The sequence below is a fragment of the Triturus cristatus genome, chromosome 8, assembly GCF_964204655.1.
Source record: "Triturus cristatus chromosome 8, aTriCri1.1, whole genome shotgun sequence".
NCBI lineage: Eukaryota > Metazoa > Chordata > Amphibia > Caudata > Salamandridae > Triturus > Triturus cristatus.
Genome location: NC_140591.1, coordinates 769277872 through 769299692, shown reverse-complemented (window position 1 = coordinate 769299692; position 21821 = coordinate 769277872). Strand labels below are relative to the sequence as shown.

Here is a 21821-nt window from a genome sequence, read left to right as displayed (position 1 = left end):
TGGATTACATTGCTACTTAATCTTTAACCCTGAATAAAAACAAAAATAAGAGATAACAAAAGTGTTTAATAGCGCTCATAATTAATATTATACTGCCTGATTTGGTTTGCCTGAGTTGGTTCTGATCCCCCTATCTGTATCTTTGCTCTAGTACTAATAAATAATAGATATGTGGCCTTTTAATGAGCAAGTAGGAAGGTAGTATGATTACTTTTGATTACATTAGGGTCCTCTCTATGCCTTGTCCTACAGTGGGTCTGCCTATGCCCTTACTTAGCTTTAGCAGTCGTATGAATGTTTAGCATTATAGACTTATCACCTAGTCATTGTTTTACTCCATAGAGTCCACACCGCCAGGATTTGACGCATCTATTTTTGGAATGGGCATTTATGGAAAGATCCTTACAGTTTGGCAGGATTTTATTAAGATTGCTGTCCGCCTCTACTGGAGGTTAGTACACCTTACCCCCAAGTCACTCGATAAAATACATTTTTATATTTCCATTTGTGATGAGCAACAATTTTTTTTTGTATAAGTCCATATTGCATGATTCGGATTGTGACCATCAGGCCTGGGGTCTCGAACGGGGAATTTCTAATGAAACGCGAAGGAATGAGTAAATCCACTCGCCTTACGCGTTCTAGTTTTTCTCGTGACACCGACGCTTCGGGCGGGTCACGTGAGACGACCTCCCGTAATGGGCGTGGGCTATTCGTCCTCAATAGGATCGAAGAAACGCCGGTTCAGTATCCTACGCGGCGGTGAAGGAGTAACAGAATTTGTGGCGGATAGCTGTCCTAGAAAGCAGTAAGTGGGACTTTGGGGACATTCAAAAGAAAAGCACAACATGCTACGCTAGACGAGGAATGAGGAATGGGGGCCTTGAATATCTATTTGTTTATTGTTTAATTTATACGGGGCACTTCTCTTTACGCAACAAAGGCACTTCTTTGAAATCTCTTTTGAACCAAAATCTTCCAAAGTATATGCGGTGACGCTGGGACTATATCTATACTATAGCTGCACCATGCGTATACATATACCTGCTTGGCTATAAAAACCAGGGTAACAACATAAAACTTCCTAGTACGAGAGATAGTTAGCTTTTGATTTAGACGACCATGTATAAATCGTACTTCAGTTATTTACTAGACACCTTTGTTTGCGCTTGTTTAACAGCAGCTCTTTCAGTGTGCAATTTATTTATTTATTTATTTACAAATCTAAATCCTTACCTCAGCATTACCTTTTTACAGAGTGCGTATGGACGGCTGTCCTCACTCCCCCGCCATTTCGAGTTTACTAATTCAATAAACTCGGTAAGTTGGGCATAGTGTATGGTGCCGGGTGGTCCGGTGGTGTCTTCTGAGCAATTATTTTCTTCTGTAGTTGATAGTTAATATATAAATCAGGAGGTGTAGTTATAAACAATCAGGAGGCTATAGCAAATAGCTATATTGATATTGTGACTGAAAGCAACCACCTTGATCCCCACATGAGGGGAGGTATGAGTATGCTTTTCTGAAGATTGTGCGTTTTTTTCGTGTGTGTGTCGGGGAGTATGCACCAGTTTCATGTTTATTTAATGTGTTTTTTTTTTTTAATCACTTTAGGTTCCTCTCCAAAGGCGAGAGACCTCACTTGAGGTGTTTTTCTTCTTTTCCAAATTGGGAGGAAGAAGGTTCTACACCTAGGAACTTATGTGGTGAGAAGTCGTGAGGAAAGCCGGGTTATTATTTAGAGCTGGCTGAAACATGTCGACATCCATGCAGAGTGGGGGGGTTGGAACCTCATTAGCTCTCCAACCTACCACTCACGTTTTTTGGTTTTTAAATCCGTTCTGGGTACCTAATATTATATTTGAAATAAGGACTTCCCGGGATCGGTTTTATATCACTGACTATCACTGGTTCTGCACCTTTAACTCACCTTTGGTTCCACTTATATTCTGTGTTGTATTGTCTTCCCCTCCCTTATTGCTCCACCTCCAGCATTTGGTTGGCGCGGAGGTGTAGTAGCAGCCCTATGAGGAAGCATGACACAGCTTGCTGTGTGTGAGGGCAGTTTCACTAAATTGGTGGATTTTACTCCCTCCCCCCACACCCATGGCTCTTCACGCAATTTCGTCTTTAACCCTCTTCTTTTTGTGATATTCACTCAAGGGGCACCACCAGCTGCACTTCAGTGACCGGGTGCAGGGTGCTAATGTTAGCCAATGGGGCTAGGGGGCATATCGGTTGGGGGCTGGTCACTGGCTGGTCACTCGCTGGTCACTCGGTCTCTGGAGCCAAGCTCTTAGGGTTAAAGTAAGGGCAAAGGGGGTCCAAGGTTGGCACCAAGTTCACACCACCAGCAGGGCATGGGCAGCTGGGTGCAGGGTGCTCAGAAGGTGTTGGGAGCCCAATATTTTTCAATGGAGTATGTTGGTCGCAGTAAAGGACTGAAGGCTGGAGCCAGAGGACTGGATGAAGGAAACCAACAACTGGGCAATGAAGAGTTTATAGAAACCAGGACACCATTGGTCGGGCACCTTAGGACTCGGGAGTGGCGGGTGCTGGGGTGTCCTTTTGTGTTGGATTCTTCTCACTAGTTGCGGTTGAGGGGACACTTTAGAATGAGGCTGCAGGCATAGAGGCGAAGGTCGATGGAGGTTGCCCAATGCTGGCACAGGTCAGGATTGTCGGGGGGGGGGGGGGTGAGAGACGTAGATGGGACGCTGGGCCACTGACTGTCAGGTGCAGAATGGTGAGGACTTGCGGATCCGGCTGGATCTGGAGTCCTGGCTTGGGTTGCTGTTGAACAAATCTGGTGTGCATGGGAGATAAGAGTTCTTTAGGAAGGCAGGGCATGTCCCCAGCTTTCTTGGAGGCCGCTGGCTGTAGGACACGCTGGGTTCAGCTCGCAGGGGTTCAGAGCAGAACAGGATGGTAGGGCTGGGTCCAAAGCAGTTGGCGTCATCCTCCTCTTCTACAGCACGGGTTTTCGGTGGTTCATCTTTTGAGGTTGAATCTGAAGAGGTAGGTTCAGGCATGCCCCTAGATATTGGATTTCGGTGTGTTACAGTGCTGTGTAGGTTGGGACCAATGGACCCATTACCTGGGGTGTTTACAGCCCCTAGTATGCCACCCTTCAGTAGGAGGGGGACTAGGCCTCTTCCTGATTGGAAGGGACCTCCATCTCCAAGATGGCAGGGACTGAGAGGTGGCCTTAACTTCGCCTCCCCCACCTGAGTGGTGGGGTTGGCAAAGGTGAGTACACCTCCCTCCTGGTTAGGTTTTTAGGTTTCCTGCTGGTTCTCACACCCAAAATGGGGGGTCAGAACCAGTGGGAGACAGTTGCTGATAGCAGGACAAGGCTGGGGGGCAGCTAACAAAGGTGGCATGCCTTTGAAGATCCCCCTTCGAGGACCTTGCCCATCCTGGGGGGGGAGGTGAGGGCGGGGGGGTGAGGCATGACACCTCTGCCCAGGAAGGGCTTTGTTTACAGGCTCAGAGACTGAAGGCTCTCTACCCAGGGGTCCAGAAATGTGTCTGGTTGTGGCAGGTGGCTGGGAGCCAGTCAGAAACCACACCAGGGTTGGTCGTTTTTCAGGGGCCATCTCTAAGAAGCCCTCTGAGTGCATTTTCCATTAAATCCCACACGGTCATCAGTGTGGGTTTAATGTGCTGGGTAGTTTTATATAATACTACTCAGACTTCAGTAAAGCCATGCAGCTGTGGAGTTAGTGTTGAAAACTCCCAGCCCATGCATTCAAAATTACTTCACTGCACTTACAAGGTCTGTGAACGGCACAGACACTGTAGGGTATATTGCTCTTGCAGCTATGCCCTAACTTGTGTATGGTGACCCTGCCTTTAGGGCTCTGAGGCCTGCTAGAAGGGTGACTTAACCATATCACAGGTAGTGTTGTGGGCATGACACACAGGGATGTGTGACATGTCGACTCCTTAGTTGGGTCTGCACCAAAACACCCAGTAGTCTGCATTGGCAGGGTTGGGGTTTTAAGGTGAGGGGGGCTGAGGGTGGTATAATACATGCTGCAGCCCTCAGAGGACCTCTCTGGTCACAAGGCCATTGGTACTAGAGGTGCCTTTTACTAGAGACTTTCAGGTGGCCCAGAGGTGTGCCAATTGCGGGTACAAAGGTACAGTTTTAGGAAAGAACATAGGTGCTGGGGCCTGGTTAGCAAGCTCCCAGCAGACACTCAAGTTGACATTGGGTATCTGGCAAAATGTTATGGGGTAACCATGTAAAAACAAGCACTATCCTACAGGGGGGAGGCGCTGAGCCGACCCAGGAGCAGGCTCTGGATAAGGAGGCCTTGAACTCCGAGGCTCTTCCATCACGCCGGCCAGCAGATGGGGAGAAGTCAAAGCACCTTTTTGACTTCTTGAGCCTCTCAAAATTAAAATAGGAAAATATGCATACTGCAGTCCAAATGCAAAAACAACAGTTTATGGACAGAATGCAGAATGTCATACATTCACCCCAGTACATTGATCTGGGCCTAAATCCATCGTTTTTTTGCTCGCCATGCCATTCCAGTTTGAACTCAGCCATGTGCAAATCAGTCTTGGCCCTGTGCCTCATGGGAACAGTCCAGCCCGAACTGCCAAGCCAGGTCCTTCCTGGACTGGAAACAAGCATCCTAGGACCGGTTTCGGGGTTTCACCCCTCTTCAGCCAAGATAGCTTCATTCCAGTGGCCTGGAGAGCACGGGATGGGACCAACGTCTGGGCATACCCGTCCCACTCGGGTGACAAATGCAAAACAAGCATTGGCATAGCCAATAGGTCTCGCCTTTGGGACCTTATAAGTGTTAAGCCATGCAACAGTTGCATAACTAAATACTTATAAGGTCCCAAAAGCGAGACCTATTGGCTATGCCAAGCGGCCGCGAAAGTTACAGTGATCGCGATCACGATCAAACATCAAAGCGGCCGAAAGTAAAGGTAATCGCGGTAAAGCGCGGCGCGCGCACATGCACTGTAGCTCTAGGCTGGCCTGGTAGCACATGATAGATATATATAGATATATATATATATATATTCAGTGAAAAAACCATAGGTTTCACACATGTTATAGTTAGCTGGACATTTTACTCGTAAAAAACCAATGAAATTGCCCCGTTATAGTTAGTTCAGCTAACTATAACTCGCGCGCCCGCAATGCACTGCTGATGACGTCACATATTACATCACTCATGACATGGTCAGTGACATCACTCATGACATCACTGATGACATCTCAAATGACATCACTGATGACATCATCCAGTGAATGTGTGTTTTTCAGAAAAATAAATATGTTTTATATATGTGTATCTCAAGGTCGATGGAAGAATAAATGGGTATATAAGTGTCTAAATGGATGATTTGTTTTTGAAAAATTGATTGTGTTACTGACTGATTAAGTGTATCTCTCACTTTGTGTATAAGTGGCTGCATGGGTTGGTGAGTAGCTACATGGGTGTCTATATAGGTTATTAGTTGTTTTTTTGAGTATCAGTCTGAGTGTCTGTATGGTACGGTGGGGGGTATTACGTAGTGCATAGATGCATGAATGAGTGACTCACTGTTTGTATGTGTTGAAGACAGCATGTGTGCAGGACTGTATGGGTGGATGAGTGTGTGTATGGGTGTGTTAGTGAGTGAATGACTGTCTCAATAGTGTCTTCAGGAGTAACTACATATGTTTTTAACTAGTATATGTGACTATTGGTGTATATATGTGAGTATATGTGAGAGGGAGAGATTGAAAGAGTTCCTGTATGAATAAGTATGTGTTTCTATAAGTGATTGTTTAAAAGACTAAGTATGTGTAAGTTTCCGTAGAAGTAAGTATGGTGGTGTGTGTATTACTGTATATGCAAGTAAATGTATGTTTTATTCTTTATTAGCATGAGTGACTATGTGTGTGAGTAACTCTATGGATGAGTGGCATTGTGTAACAGGATGTATAGATGTATGAGTACATATGATGAGTGAGTACATGTATGAGTGACTGTATAGGACTGTTGGTGAATGAGTGGATGTGTATGTGGATCTTAGAATTACTGAAGAGGTTGTTGTAACTGGTATTGGTATGTCCATTGTTTTGAAATTTTTAGTCTCTATTTTTGAATGTGTGTATCAAAGCTTATATTAAGGTGAGAGGAGGTCTGCCACTCTATCACAAGGATGATGTCATCAGTGATGTCATCAGTGATGTCATTTGAGATGTCATCAGTGATGTCATGAGTGATGTCACTGACCATGTCATGAGTGATGTAATATGTGACGTCATCAGCAGTGCATTGCGGGCGCGCGAGTTATAGTTAGCTGAACTAACTATAACGGGGCAATTTCATTGGTTTTTTACGAGTAAAATGTCCAGCTAACTATAACATGTGTGAAACCTATGGTTTTTTCACTGAATTTCTAAGGTTTTTTAAATGCTAATTCCTAACTATAACGTGTGTGAAACCTATGGTTTTTTCAGTGAATTTCTAAGGTTTTTTAAATGCTAATTCCTAACTATAACGTGTGTGAAACCCATGGTTTTTTCAGTGAATTTGCAAGGTTTTTTAAATGCTAATTCCTAAATATAACGTGTGTGAAACCCATGGTTTTTTCAGTGAATTTGCAAGGTTTTTTATATGCTATTTTTTTTTTTATTCTTCATTTTTTTCAAACATATTTTTAATTTAATTTTCTTATCTTTTATAAAGACTATGCTTAAATTTTTAAAATCCTTAAATATTTTTTTTATATATATTTTTTAAAATAAACATGTAAAATTTATTTCCAGTTTTTTTTTTTTTTTATTATTTTTTTTTATAGTACGCGTACCGTAAGCTCACGGTAAGCGTACGGTTTACGCAACGCCCGTAATCTATCTACGCTGCTTGCGTATAGTTACGTACTTTGCGTAGCCGCGCGTACTGCGCGTGGGACGCGTGCGCGCTTACGCAACACGCGCACGTTACGCGGAAGTGCCGGGAAATGACTGTTATGCGCATGCGCGCAAGCGCGTGTCTTTTTTACGCGCACGCGTACTTTTTGCCGTAAGCGTACCGTAAGCGTACCGTAAGCGTACGGTAGGTCATGTGATCTTGAAACACAACTTTTGATTGGTTGAAACTACTTTCAGTTCTAGAACTCTCCTACACCACACCCATTCCCCTCATTTCTGCTTGTGATCCCTTGGGAGAAGGAGCTGGTTTGTCTTTGGGATACGATGGCAGAACAGCAGAGCTCTTCTGAGAGTGAGGCTAGCACCAGCAGCACTGTCTTGAGGCAGAGAGCGAGGAAAGTAAAGCCTTCTTACGTTTGGGAGTATTTTACTTTTCCAGAAGGCCAGCAAAAGGTGAATGCACCCTTAGTTACTTGCAAGCTGTGTAAGCGTGTACTTTCTAGAGGTAATCCTAACAGGAAGTATTCCTTTGGGAATCACACCATGAAGAGACACCTCCAGGAAGTACACAGAAGGACACATGGTCATCTTTTTGGAGGTAACTCTTCAGAAAGACGAGCCAGTACATCCACAGCAGCTCAGCCTGGACCATCATCTGCAGGGCAGACTCCTTCTTCTGCAGGTCAGGTGAGCCCTTCATCTGTGGGGGGAGAATCTCCTTTTGCTGGCCCTCTGGAAATTAACCCTCGGTTTGCGAGGGTTGAAGTACGGTGCGCCACTTGTCACGATCTAATTACTTATAGGGAGACCAGTGTTTCCCTGGTGAACAGTAAAATAGATCAGCACACTTGTCGTACCGTCTAATATTCCCAATCTTTCTTTCCTCTGTCCCTGCATGAACACAACGGTTCTTTTAAGAGCCAACCTTATCTTTCATCTTTTTTTTTCTTTTTTTTTAAAAACTTTTTTTTTTTTTTTTTACCGTACGCGTACGGTAAGCGTACCTTTTTTTTATTTTTTAAAAAAAAACACTAAAAATCATTTATCTCATTACAAAGTCCTTGAGAGACTACAATTTTTATTTTTAACTTACCATACTCACTCAAAAAAATATTTATTCATTTGTTTTTTTTAAAAATAGTTTTTAAAATGGTTGTAGTTTCCGAAAATTTTCTATATCGATCTGAAAATAAAGAAAAAAGTATTAATATTTTTTATCCATTTTATAATACAATACACATATTTACATTTTTTAAAAAATATTTTTGCCTTATTTTTGCTGTTTTCAGAATATATTGCATTTCACTATTAATTGTGAAAGCAATTGCATTCATCATTTTACAGCGGGCAAAAAAAATTAACAATCACAAAGATTGTAATAAAAAAGCCCAGAATCTCTTTTTACTTAAACTTAACATTAAAAATATCATCTAATACCAATAGTTATTTCTTTAAAATACCGTCTGATATGTTTGTTTCAGAAGTATAATCACAATATTATATCTCAAATAACTCCACAATACATCTGATTCCATTTCCTTTAGGGCAAATAGTATTTTTTTTTTTTTCCTGGAATAAATTTCCAAGGGAAAACCATTAAAATTCTAAAGTTTAATCTGTCCAGATCTCACCAATTCTCTGTAACATTTTGGTTCACGAAAATTTTTTGAATAATTTATTTAGTCCACAATAGAATTGCTTACTTTTCCACATGGCCAAATAGTAATTTTTTAAATCATTTTTGAAAAAATTTCCAATGGCAGTCCAATAGCATTCCATAAATTAAAATGTGCAGAAGTTACCGATTATCTCTAAATTATTGGTTTTTGAAAATTGCATTAAAATTTAAAAAAGTCCACATTACAATTGGTTATCTTTCCTTTAGGCCAAATGATAATTTTAAAAATCTTTTTTCTACAAAATTGCAATGGTAATCCAGTAAAATGGTAAAATTATTTTGTCCAGATCTTGCCAAATCTCTCTAAAATTTAGGTTTCAGGAAGATTAGATAGGAATTTGCTAAATCAAAAGGCAAACGTTGTTTGAAAATCAATTTGGAATCATTACACAGTGTCCAGCCTTTTTCACATTTTAGATAAACTGTGTAATGTCCAGAAGTAACAGTAGGTCCATCATGGAAAATTATTGCAACAGTTACAAAAGTTTTTCCTGAAATTGATAATTGCTGTCCTGTAAACTTCTTTATTAAAGTATCCAATTTTGATCCATCAGCTCTACATCGTTGCATCATTAAAATTACATACTGTCCGTATTCCCTTAAAATTAATGTTGAAAACATGTCAGAATTACACTCACCACATTTCATGCTATGATTAGCATCTTTAACTAATTTTGCAAAAGTGACTGTTTTACTCTCTGGCAATGTCAAATAAATAAACCTTTCATTATCAACAATAGAGCCACATATATTATAACAATTATCACAACTATGTTCCCATTTATAAGAGAGACCAAAAAAAATGTCAATGGGAACTCCTTCTTCTTCCACTACCTGAAGAAAATACATCAAAAATTCGTGTGCATCTTGCTGTTCATTTTGAGAAAACTGTGTTCGTCCTGAACATACATCTAAAAGTTTTCTAATTTCAGTAGCACTTTCTATTTGAGTTTTATCTTTACTCAGCTTTTGAAAAAGGAGACTGAGCTCTGAACAGAATCTTTTTCCCTGATTTACTATTATCTGCTCTTGCAAACTTTCCAGATAAAATGCAACATTCAGCACTACATTAGCGTAGCAGTTGACACCAGAGCTATTTTCAAAATGACATCCTACAACCTGTTCTTCATTTTCCTTATTCTTTTTGCTTGCAATTACATCACTCCTCTTTTTTTTCCTCTTCTCTACATCTTCATTACAGATATTCTCATTTCTCCTTTTACGAGAAACTACACGTTTCTCCAACACAGGATACTGACCTAAATGAGGAGCATAGCTTCTTCTTAATCTATTATACTCCTTTACACAGTTTGTATCAGCACTAACTTTTGAGTCATCAAAGTCTATCATGAATAAACCTGATAATGTTTTGACTCGTGACAAAGCTACATATGCCATACCTTCTTTGAACACAGTTGAACCAATGTTCACAAATGCACAATCTACAGTCAATCCTTGAGACTTGTGGATAGTTACAGCATATGCTAGTGAAAACGGAAACTGCTTCCTACGTACATATAAGTCTTTCACAAGCATGAAACGAACAACGACAAATGTCTTTAACTTCCTCTATCTGATCAAATTTTATCTGTAAACATTCAATTCCTTCTTTTTTCTGATAATTAATAAAACCCACAACTCTTCCCATCGCTCCATTCACTAAGCCTTTCTCAACATCCAAATTTCTCCTTAAAAACACTCTACAGTTCATGCAAACATAAAGATTTTTTTCTAATCCTGCTGTTTTGGAGATGTTCTTCTCTAGTGAGTCCAATTTATTTTTCAGTTTGCCTGTTACTGTGACTGTAATTCTTCCATCCTCAATTTTGTCCACTGCTTCCAATTTCCTGATGTCTTCCTTTTCCAATTTCAAAAGCTCCTCATTAAATATTGAGCATTCACGTAGAGTTGGCATTAAGCAGATGACACTTTTGTTTTCTGCAATATTCTTGTATATTTTCTCTGCAACTATTTCTTCCTTTGGAAATAAATTATGTAGCAGCCGACTCTGTAATGCTTTTTTCCCAACATCTGTGAGTAGTCCAATCCTGATATCTTTCAGAATACTTCCATATTCTTCATCGTTTGCTTGCCTCATATTAGTTGTAAGTTCCTTGTACTCAAAGAAGGACCAAATATTTGTATTTCCAATGCTTCCCAATGACTTCTTCGTGTCTTCATGTGTCACAGTATTAAACACTGGTTGTCCTTTAACTGGAGTAAGTTGCAAAAGATCCCCAAAAACTATGACGTGTTTTCCACCAAATAACACGTCATAGTCTGTCTTCAAAATTTGCTGCATTCTTAAATGCACAAAGGCAAGCATTAAGTTTGATACCATGCTCACCTCATCAATAATGAGAACTTGCATCTTCTTCAATACTCGTGAAACTTCCAAGGATGCTTCTCCAGTTAGCTTGTTGAATTGTATTTTGTTCTCATGCTCCACTGGTAACATTAGCAAACGATGTAAGGTGATTCCTTTTATGTTATATGCTGCTAACCCAGTTGGAGCAGTAACCACACAAGACAAAGTAGAATCCGTTTTTTGCTTTAGGTAGCTTCTGATGACTTTAATTAGGAAACTTTTTCCAGTGCCAGCTTGTCCGCTTACATACATCCTGATTGGATGAAATGATGTGCATGAGCACTCTTTTTTGATATGTAGAAATCCGTGATCAATTTTGTTTCTGATCTCTTCATAAATTTGTTGCTGCTCTTGATTCAGTTGTCTTTCCAAATTTTCTAAGTCTATAAATTCTTCTTGAGCTAGATTCATAGCCGTTTCCACTTCATTCATGGCTATTGATGCTTCATTTTCAACGATTGGTTGTCCTAGGGGATCTTGACTGTGTGTTCCTGAACTTTGGCTGTCCTGAGAACTGTCTCTAGCTATTTCTGCTGCAATTGTAGTTTCCTGTTCAATTTCTTCATTTAACATTTGCAGATAAGTTGAGAATGTACTGCATTGTATGCTGTCTTTGCAAGCATTAAAAGAATCTTCATAGCTCTGGAATTCTCCCAGTAGTTCATCCTCTGTACGCCATGGTTTAAACAACTGTAAAAGAGCCAAGTAGTAAAATTCTTTCTTGTCGGTAGTGTCGCAACTCAGCTTCCGGTGATTTATCAAACTTCCTTTGGTTTGCTTCACCAAACATCCTTCTTCACCAACAACTTTATATTTTCCACTGTTGATGTCTTCTGCAGCTTTCCGTGAATAAATGTAGTTCTGCAGCACTTCATAGAGACACATGTTCTCCAGATGATGACTTCTCTTGGGATAATATGTGTCCCAACATGTTTGTTTTCAATATGTCTGTACTTTCTGGGTCATTCTCGGCCAAATATTCAATTTCTCCAACAGATTTCAGTACCCGATTTCTCATTGCTGCAAGGCCTAAACTTGCCCAAATTATTCTTCTTGACTTCGAGTAGAGACTTGCAGAAGATAACCTATCTGAACATTCGTAGGATCCAATTTCTCGATGCGATAACATCTTCAAACTAAAACTGTACAGCTTCTTACTGACAGTCTTCTCGTGAGAAATCTCTTCCCACATTTCCTTCAATTCTGTTTTTTCTGATTTCGTAATGTAAGACGTTACATATCGAGCAACAGCAATGGAATTGTCAGCAACATACTGTATATCCATGTTAGCGTTCCACATGGATAAAATGACTGGGTTGTAGTCATTTATATTTTTTGATTCTTCTTTTCTTTTAAGGTTGTAGGTATTCTTAGGTGATTTTCTTGTGATAGTATGTCTCACAGCTGACATAAAACTGTTGACTCTTCCATTTGTAAGAACAGGTCTAGGAAATCCAAATCGACATTTAGTGTAGTATTTTTCTTTGCTCTTGTATTTCCGTCGACAGTATTTTCCACACCGATGACTTTGGAAACGTAGAACTTGCTCCTTTAACTTGTTCTCTTCTGTGTTTTTAGGTATAGCACATGTTGCATATTCTTCAATGTAAGATAACACTGCTTCATCAGTATCTGTTCCAAACTTTGGGGCATCCTTGATCCACAGCAGCATATGAATATGAGGAGCACCTCTTGCCTGGTACTCTTTTCTCCAAAAGAAATCCACTACTTCTCCAAGGGGTGGATTTTTTTTATTGCAGATGAAGGACATCATAGCCTCAAATCTATGATTGAAATATCTGCAAACATTAACCGGATCCAATGAGCACAGTTCTCCTGCTGTCTTGTATTCGATGTTTTCAATGTTTGAATTGGCCTCTCGTAGAAAATCCAGTAAATCATCCCAAGCGTACTCGGCGCAGCTTAGGGTAAGGAACCATGTTGGTGTTCCTAAGTTGCGTAACATGCATTTTAGTTCACCATGGCGTCGGTACCAATATTCATTTGTCCCACGCTGACAAGCCATCAGATTGATCAGTTGTGTTTCCAAATGATCATCTCGGTGCTGCACTTTCTCCATAAAATCCTTAGCAGACACATTTTGTAAATGTACTCCACTTTTTAAAATGTGATTTACTGCATAAGACAGTGCAGACAAGTCGCTTTCAAATAAAAGATGGAACAAATAAGGGATACTTTGTCGAAATCTGGGATCTTCAGCATATAGTCTTGTAGTCCGATACTCAGAAGCTGGAATCTGTTCCGGACGTTCATCGTATCGTCCTCCTTTTCCTTTAGGAAACAGCTGGGGAAAACATCGAGCTTCCAAGCTCTCCTCCCATACACTCACAGGATTTCCTTTTGCTTTCTTCATCTGAAAGAGATCAATATTGTCTCCCATAACTTCTTTCGAATGGAGAGGATGTATGCTAAAATGTTCATAAATTTCTTCTTCCTTTGACTTGTCCACTTTTTCAATTTGTCCAGTTGGTGTTTCTGTGTCTCCTTGTAAATCTTCTTCTTCTTCTTCTTCTTCTATATAAATTGATTCATACCATTTGTTATTTTTTTTCAAATACAAATTTGCTCTTTGTACTTTCCGCACATCTACCAGCTCCTGCCAAATCTTCTTATTCTTTGTAGGGACACCATTAACCAGAATAATTAATGGTTCAGTTTCCAAAGTATCTGCATCAATAGTTTCCATATTTTTTTTCAAATCCAAGGGCAAATACACCACTCTACCTTTTAAACCTCTCAGTAAATCTGAAGGAGGTAATTTACCAGTTTTGGGCTCCATACGTACTATGGTCTGGAACGGATGAACACATTGAATGAGTATAGACTCATATGTATTTAATTCAGAAAGTTCAGCAGGAATAGCATCCAATTCTAAATTATTATGTACAGCTCTGGTCGGCATTCTATTTTCCTCTAACTTGTTGTAGCAGTATTTGCAAATACGCTGATCTTCACCCAATTCAAAACAATTTTCAAGAAATATATATGTGGCAAAATCCATCCACTTATAATTATCTTCATTTTCACTCTTTCTGTAGAGATCAACATTCCTAGTTTGTTTTCTATAATGAGTTCTGCGGCAACAAATACAAGTAACATTTGGTCTTTCATTAGAGACTATTGCAAATTTTGTTATGTGATCATTAAATGTGTTACTTACAGAGGGTTCTACATTCTCTTCCACTTCTGCCTCATTTATTGTGTCCTTCTCTGCACTGTTTTGTTCAGGACCAAAGTAACAAAACTGAATTTCATCAACAACCTTCTCTACATCTGATACCGTTCCTCGGAACAGAGCCCTATTCAATTCATTTAACTTTATTGCTGGACTTTTGGCAAAATACAACCGTCTCACAAACTTTCTTATTTCAGTATGATGAACAGCCAGCATCCTAAAATGATGGAAAACACTATTGCACACTTTTCTAGATAGACAAGCAAGAGAATGACCCTGCAAACCAGTATTCTCTCTCACTCTGCATGGATCCAGACTTTGAAGCACCTTAATCTTTTGTTTTACACTTTTTTTACTATATTCTCTTAGAAACTCTCGAAATCTGTCAATAGATTCCTGACGCACAGTGCAAATACTACTACAATTCCAAGTGTACACTGGGGCTTTAGGACGTCTCCCCATTGCCTCATCTGCCATCACTTGTACCTCATCTCTTGGAACCATTATCTCCTTCTCCATTATGCAACCGTTTTTTACTTCGTATGAACGACCTCTGGTGTCAACTGCATGCAGCAAACTATTGCTTTGAAAATAGCTTTCTTCATTAAAAAAAGGTTCACTACTTGAACTATGCATCCACTTTCCTAAAAACACTTTACAAAAGTTTGTTCTGTTCACTACTCTTTTGCTTTTGCTTTGTGATTTCAGTACATTAACCATTTTATCTAATGTACGCATCCTATTCAAAATTAATATGAATAGTTTCCTTTTTAATTCTAATGCTTTTGCTGCAATGGCTTCAATTTCTTTTTTTCTCTTATAATATTTAGCCTTCTGCTTATATTTCTTTATATCCTTTATCAAATTGGACATAACTCTTCTCTGAAACATTTTTCTACGTATCTCTTTAAATGCTGTTTTTCTGTTTATGTTAAACTTTTCAATTGCAGAAGGTATATTTGCATTAACTAAATCCTCAATTTTTTGCTGTTCTGTAGGTTTTGTTACATTTTTCCGAGAACAGACATTTTGTACATTTTTGTTTGTTTTCAATATTTTGTTTAGGAATTGTCTTTTTTGCTTACCAGAAGATTTTTTCTTTTTCCCAACATCAGCATCTTCTACTAACTTTGGTCCTCCAGTTGTCCTCAAATATAGTTTTTTTTTTAGAGTTTTTTGAACTCGAGATTTTGTAGGCATCTTAAATTTTGTTCACTGTTCTTCAGCAATACCTGAAAAAAACTAAAAAAAAAATCCTTTATTGTATTTAAATATATTACTACATTTCTTTTCACAATAGTCACAAAACGAAATTTCTTTGCCATTTTCAATGCACACAAACTGCTCTTTTTTAAAATTTATTTAAATGCACATGTCCAAGCTTTTTTTTTTTTTCAGATCACCACCGTGTGTATTCTCTGTGACTGCCTACACTCCAGCAGGGGCCACCAGCCTTAGTGATGCTGAATGTATTTGCATTACAGACTTAAACCTGAAAACCCCACTCGCTTCTAATTACTGTGCATGACTATACATGGCAAGCACATGGGTGTGTGCTAAGCCTCTGCTTCTTCCCCCAAAAATTCGCTCCTCTTTTCCATCTACTGCAACTGTGAAATCACCAGAGCAAGACGCAATAAATTTCTGCCTATAATTCTTCTATGCACACAGAGTCATGTTTTCACATTAGTGCCAAAACGAAATTTCTTTGCCAATTTGAAAGCACACTTACTGCTCTTTTTTTTTCGGGCCAAGTGAAAATCTCTTTTTACACTTTGAAATCACTTTTACAGACTGACACATTCTGAAACCTTTTTTTTAAATTTATTTAAATGCACATGTCCAAGCTGTTTTTTTTTCAGACCACCACCGTGTGTATTCTCTGTGACTGCCTACACTCCAGCAGGAGCAACCAGCCTTAGTGATGCTGAATGTATTTGCATTACAGACTTAAACCTGAAAACCCCACTCGCTTCTAATTACTGTGCATGACTATACATGGCAAGCACATGGGTGTGTGCTAAGCCTCTGCTTCTTCCCCCAAAAATTCGCTCCTCTTTTCCATCTACTGCAACTGTGAAATCACCAGAGCAAGACGCAATACATTTCTGCCTATAATTCTTCTATGCACACAGAGTCATGTTTTCACATAAGTGCCAAAACGAAATTTCTATGCCAATTTGAAAGCACACTTACTGCTCTTTTTTTTTTGGGCCAAGTGAAAATCTCTTTTTACACTTTGAAATCACTTTTACAGACTGACACATTCTGAAACCTTTTTTTTTAAATTTATTTAAATGCACATGTCCAAGCTGTTTTTTTTTCAGACCACCACCGTGTGTATTCTCTGTGACTGCCTACACTCCAGCAGGGGCAACCAGCCTTAGTGATGCTGAATGTATTTGCATTACAGACTTAAACTTGAAAACCCCACTCGCTTCTAATTACTGTGCATGACTATACATGGCAAGCACATGGGTGTGTGCTAAGCCTCTGCTTCTTCCCCCAAAAATTCGCTCCTCTTTTCCATCTACTGCAACTGTGAAATCACCAGAGCAAGACGCAATACATTTCTGCCTATAATTCTTCTATGCACACAGAGTCATGTTTTCACATAAGTGCCAAAACGAAATTTCTTTGCCAATTTGAAAGCACACTTACTGCTCCTTTTTTTTTCGGGCCAAGTGAAAATCTTTTTACACTTTGAAATCACTTTTACAGACTGACACATTCTGAAACCTTTTTTTTTAAATTTATTTAAATGCACATGTCGAAGCTGTTTTTTTTTCAGACCACCACCGTGTGTATTCTCTGTGACTGCCTACACTCCAGCAGGGGCAACCAGCCTTAGTGATGCTGAATGTATTTGCATTACAGACTTAAACCTGAAAACCCCACTCGCTTCTAATTACTGTGCATGACTATACATGGCAAGCACATGGGTGTGTGCTAAGCCTCTGCTTCTTCCCCCAAAACTTCGCTCCTCTTTTCCATCTACTGCAACTGTGAAATCACCAGAGCAAGACGCAATACATTTCTGCCTATAATTCTTCTATGCACACAGAGTCATGTTTTCACATTAGTGCCAAAACGAAATTTCTTTGCCAAATTGAAAGCACACTTACTGCTCTTTTTTTTTTGGGCCAAGTAAAAATCTCTTTTTACACTTTGAAATCACTTTTACAGACTGACACATTCTGAAACCTTTTTTTTTAAATTTATTTAAATGCACATGTCCAAGCTGTTTTTTTTTCAGACCACCACCGTGTGTATTCTCTGTGACTGCCTACACTCCAGCAGGAGCAACCAGCCTTAGTGATGCTGAATGTATTTGCATTACAGACTTAAACCTGAAAACCCCACTCGCTTCTAATTACTGTGCATGACTATACATGGCAAGCACATGGGTGTGTGCTAAGCCTCTGCTTCTTCCCCCAAAAATTCGCTCCTCTTTTCCATCTACTGCAACTGTGAAATCACCAGAGCAAGACGCAATACATTTCTGCCTATAATTCTTCTATGGACACAGAGTCATGTTTTCACATTAGTGCCAAAACGAAATTTCTTTGCCAAATTGAAAGCACACTTACTGCTCCTTTTTTTTTCGGGCCAAGTGAAAATCTCTTTTTACACTTTGAAATCACTTTTACAGACTGACACATTCTGAAACCTTTTTTTTAAATTTATTTAAATGCACATGTCCAAGCTGTTTTTTTTTCAGACCACCACCGTGTGTATTCTCTGTGACTGCCTACACTCCAGCAGGGGCAACCAGCCTTAGTGATGCTGAATGTATTTGCATTACAGACTTAAACCTGAAAACCCCACTCGCTTCTAATTACTGTGCATGACTATACATGGCAAGCACATGGGTGTGTGCTAAGCCTCTGCTTCTTCCCCCAAAAATTCGCTCCTCTTTTCCATCTACTGCAACTGTGAAATCACCAGAGCAAGACGCAATACATTTCTGCCTATAATTCTTCTATGCACACAGAGTCATGTTTTCACATTAGTGCCAAAACGAAATTTCTTTGCCAAATTGAAAGCACACTTACTGCTCTTTTTTTTTTGGGCCAAGTAAAAATCTCTTTTTACACTTTGAAATCACTTTTACAGACTGACACATTCTGAAACCTTTTTTTTTAAATTTATTTAAATGCACATGTCCAAGCTGTTTTTTTTTCAGACCACCACCGTGTGTATTCTCTGTGACTGCCTACACTCCAGCAGGAGCAACCAGCCTTAGTGATGCTGAATGTATTTGCATTACAGACTTAAACCTGAAAACCCCACTCGCTTCTAATTACTGTGCATGACTATACATGGCAAGCACATGGGTGTGTGCTAAGCCTCTGCTTCTTCCCCCAAAAATTCGCTCCTCTTTTCCATTTACTGCAACTGTGAAATCACCAGAGCAAGACGCAATACATTTCTGCCTATAATTCTTCTATGGACACAGAGTCATGTTTTCACATTAGTGCCAAAACGAAATTTCTTTGCCAAATTGAAAGCACACTTACTGCTCCTTTTTTTTTCGGGCCAAGTGAAAATCTCTTTTTACACTTTGAAATCACTTTTACAGACTGACACATTCTGAAACCTTTTTTTTAAATTTATTTAAATGCACATGTCCAAGCTGTTTTTTTTTCAGACCACCACCGTGTGTATTCTCTGTGACTGCCTACACTCCAGCAGGGGCAACCAGCCTTAGTGATGCTGAATGTATTTGCATTACAGACTTAAACCTGAAAACCCCACCCGCTTCTAATTACTGTGCATGACTATACATGGCAAGCACATGGGTGTGTGCTAAGCCTCTGCTTCTTCCCCCAAAAATTCGCTCCTCTTTTCCATCTACTGCAACTGTGAAATCACCAGAGCAAGACGCAATACATTTCTGCCTATAATTCTTCTATGCACACAGAGTCATGTTTTCACATAAGTGCCAAAACGAAATTTCTTTGCCAATTTGAAAGCACACTTACTGCTCTTTTTTTTTCGGGCCAAGTGAAAATCTCTTTTACAGACTGACACATTATGAATCCACCATGTGTAACTACAACAAAAACAATTCCCATTTCTATTATTCATTTCTTAAGTTACCACATACATCCCCTCTCAAACTGTAAACTCACCTTTAAATTTAGTTAGTTGTGAAAGAAATGTGTCACTCAAACAGCAGATTATCAGAGCCAGGATCTCTGTTCTGTACACCTCTCTCCTCTCAGCAGAACCAGATAATGGCAAACTTTCCCTCTATTTTTCCACACATATACATGTAAGTTTCAAATCTCAGTGCTTCCCCCTTTTTTTCAAATGTAATGACACATTTCTATTGGTTGAAAACCAACCCTTTTCCAAAAGTACCCTGCCCCCAACTTGACTTCTGCCTAGTACCCTTCCCCCAACTTGACTTCTGCCTGCTACCATAGCAACAGCTCATGGAACACTGCTGTGTGCAGTTAGGTCAGAAGTTCGACACACAATGTTTCAATTCCACAGAGCAAGAGTGCTTGACTTTTCAAACCTAACTGCAAATCCATAGTACTGTTCTTTGGTTACACATTTTTTTGTACCAATACAAAACATGCTTCTATTAATTTTCACATACAGCCTATTTTTTATTCTAGAATGGTATGAAACAGCCAATCAGTTCTTTTTGTTTTGTAAAAAATATGTATGCCTCCATTTCCAAACTGTCTTTATTTTCATATTGCCATTCTACTGAAAGACACCTCCTGAGTGCATCCAGTTCTCCTTTGAAGATGTTCACAGTGTGGATTGTAGGGCACAGCTATGTCTTCTGGAGTGAAAAGTTTGCAGAGAAAACAGATATGGTGAGAGACCTTGCTTTGCCAAATGTAGACATTAAATGGATTGGTCAGAGAGGGTTAAAGTGGCACCAATTGATGCCATTGGTGAAATCCTTCATGCAAATCCAACACCCTGACCTCATAATAGTGCACTGTGGTGGCAATGACCTAGGCACTTTGACTGGGGTAGGTCTGGAAATGCTTATGAAGGACACCTTTGCACAACTGTTTACACTTTTCCCTAAAACTGCCTTTGTGTTTTCCAACATATGCCAAAGGCAAAAATGGAACTGGTCCAATCATTTCTGTCCACAGATTGACAAAGCAAGAAAGCACGTCAACAAATCTGTTTCTGCTTTCCTCCGTGACTATGGTATGGGTGCCATTTACCACAACAACTTGCGTTACGACATGCAAGACATTTATAGAGGAGATGGTGTGCACTTCAATGATGAAGGGAACAGAGTCTTCCTCTTGAACCTTAGACTCTGCATCGGTACTTACTTGTAAGTACCACTAAAAAAATGACTCCATAAACACAACAGCTCTTTTTAGAGCTCCCTAATTTCTAAACTCTTAAATCTGATTTTCATTTATTTATTTTTATTTTTTTTACCGTACGCTTACCGTGAGCTTACCGTACGCGTACCCCGTGATTTTTTTTAAAATCAATAAATGTTTTTTTTGTACTTTTCTGTCCTTCTTTGACCCCCTTACAATTGTTAGGGGGTCTGTAACTCTCCTCATTGCCCCCTTACTTTGTTTTCACTCTTTTTTTTCAGAGTGAAATACACAAAATGGCGGCCGCCGCTTCCTGGTTTCGGCCGATTCGAATGTTTACTAAGATCTAAGAGCCAATCAGAATCGCGCTCGCGCACGCCACCGTACGCTTACCGTAAGCGTACGGTAAGCGTACCGTAAGCGGGCTCAGATATATATATTGATTTAAAGGCTATTTTCTCAGAATCTACTGAACAGATTTACACCAAACCTACAAAAGGCACTTCCTTGACCTGAGGACTACCTCTCTGCCAAATTTTGAGTAATTCTGTTCAGCCGTTCGGGCTGTAGGTCGTTCTAAAGGTCCTAAGGAAAAATGCATGGGAAAAACGCGTTTTGGGACCCCCCTTTTATCTCAGCCCCCGCTTGACGGATCCCCCCGAGACTTTCAGGGTAGGAGCGGAGCGTAGCGCCCCACCTATTTTGAGAAATTCGCGAGGATTCGTCGACCGGCGCCAAAGTTATTCAAAATAGAATGTTGAGGTTTTCCTATGGAAACGTGGTCCTAACTATAACTACCTACTGGCGACCGCCAGTAGGTAATATATATATATATATATCATCATCTATATCCTACTGGCTGTTGTCAGTAGGCAGCTATAGTAAACACCTTGTTTCCATAGTAAAAGTGTTTTTTGTTTTGCCTGGATGCTTTTTTCTAGTGGTATGGTGAGCAAAGGAAAGATGGATTTCACCCAGATCTCTTGACTGGGGGTTAATGCTTTGATTTGTTCTGCATTCCGTTCATCAATTGTGTGTCTTTTGCTTTATCGCCCCAAGTGTGCCAGGTATGCCCAGACGTGGGTTCTGGGCCCACTGTGCCACTGGAATCAAGCTATCCTGGCTGAAGAGGGGTGAAACCCAAAACCAGTCCTAGGATGCTTGTTTCCAGTCCAGGGAGGACCTGGCTTGGCAGTTCGGGCTGGACTGTTCCCATGAGGCACAAGGTCAAGACTGATTTGCATATGGCCAGGTCTAAACTGGGGTGGCATGGTGAGCAAAGGAATGATGGATTTAACCCAGATCTCTTGATTGGGAGTGAATGTTTCGATTTTTTCTGCATTCCGTCCATCAATTGTGTGTCTACTGCA

At 39.9% G+C, this 21821-nt stretch overlaps 2 protein-coding genes across 3 annotated transcripts in view; both read right to left on the bottom strand.

The window, feature by feature from the left end:
• Nucleotides 1–21821, bottom strand: part of RPS6KA3 (ribosomal protein S6 kinase A3) — a 690637-nt gene that overhangs the window by 84730 nt on the left and 584086 nt on the right. The gene's annotated exons all lie outside the window — the stretch shown is intronic.
• Nucleotides 13–20600, bottom strand: LOC146805065 (uncharacterized). The gene is made up of 3 exons (XM_085620661.1): nt 19273–20600; nt 12100–15379; nt 13–29 (listed from the first exon to the last, which is right to left on the bottom strand). Exons 2-3 carry the CDS (start codon nt 15335–15337, stop codon nt 13–15), a joined length of 3255 nt encoding a protein of 1084 aa, XP_085476787.1. The 5' UTR covers nt 15338–15379; nt 19273–20600.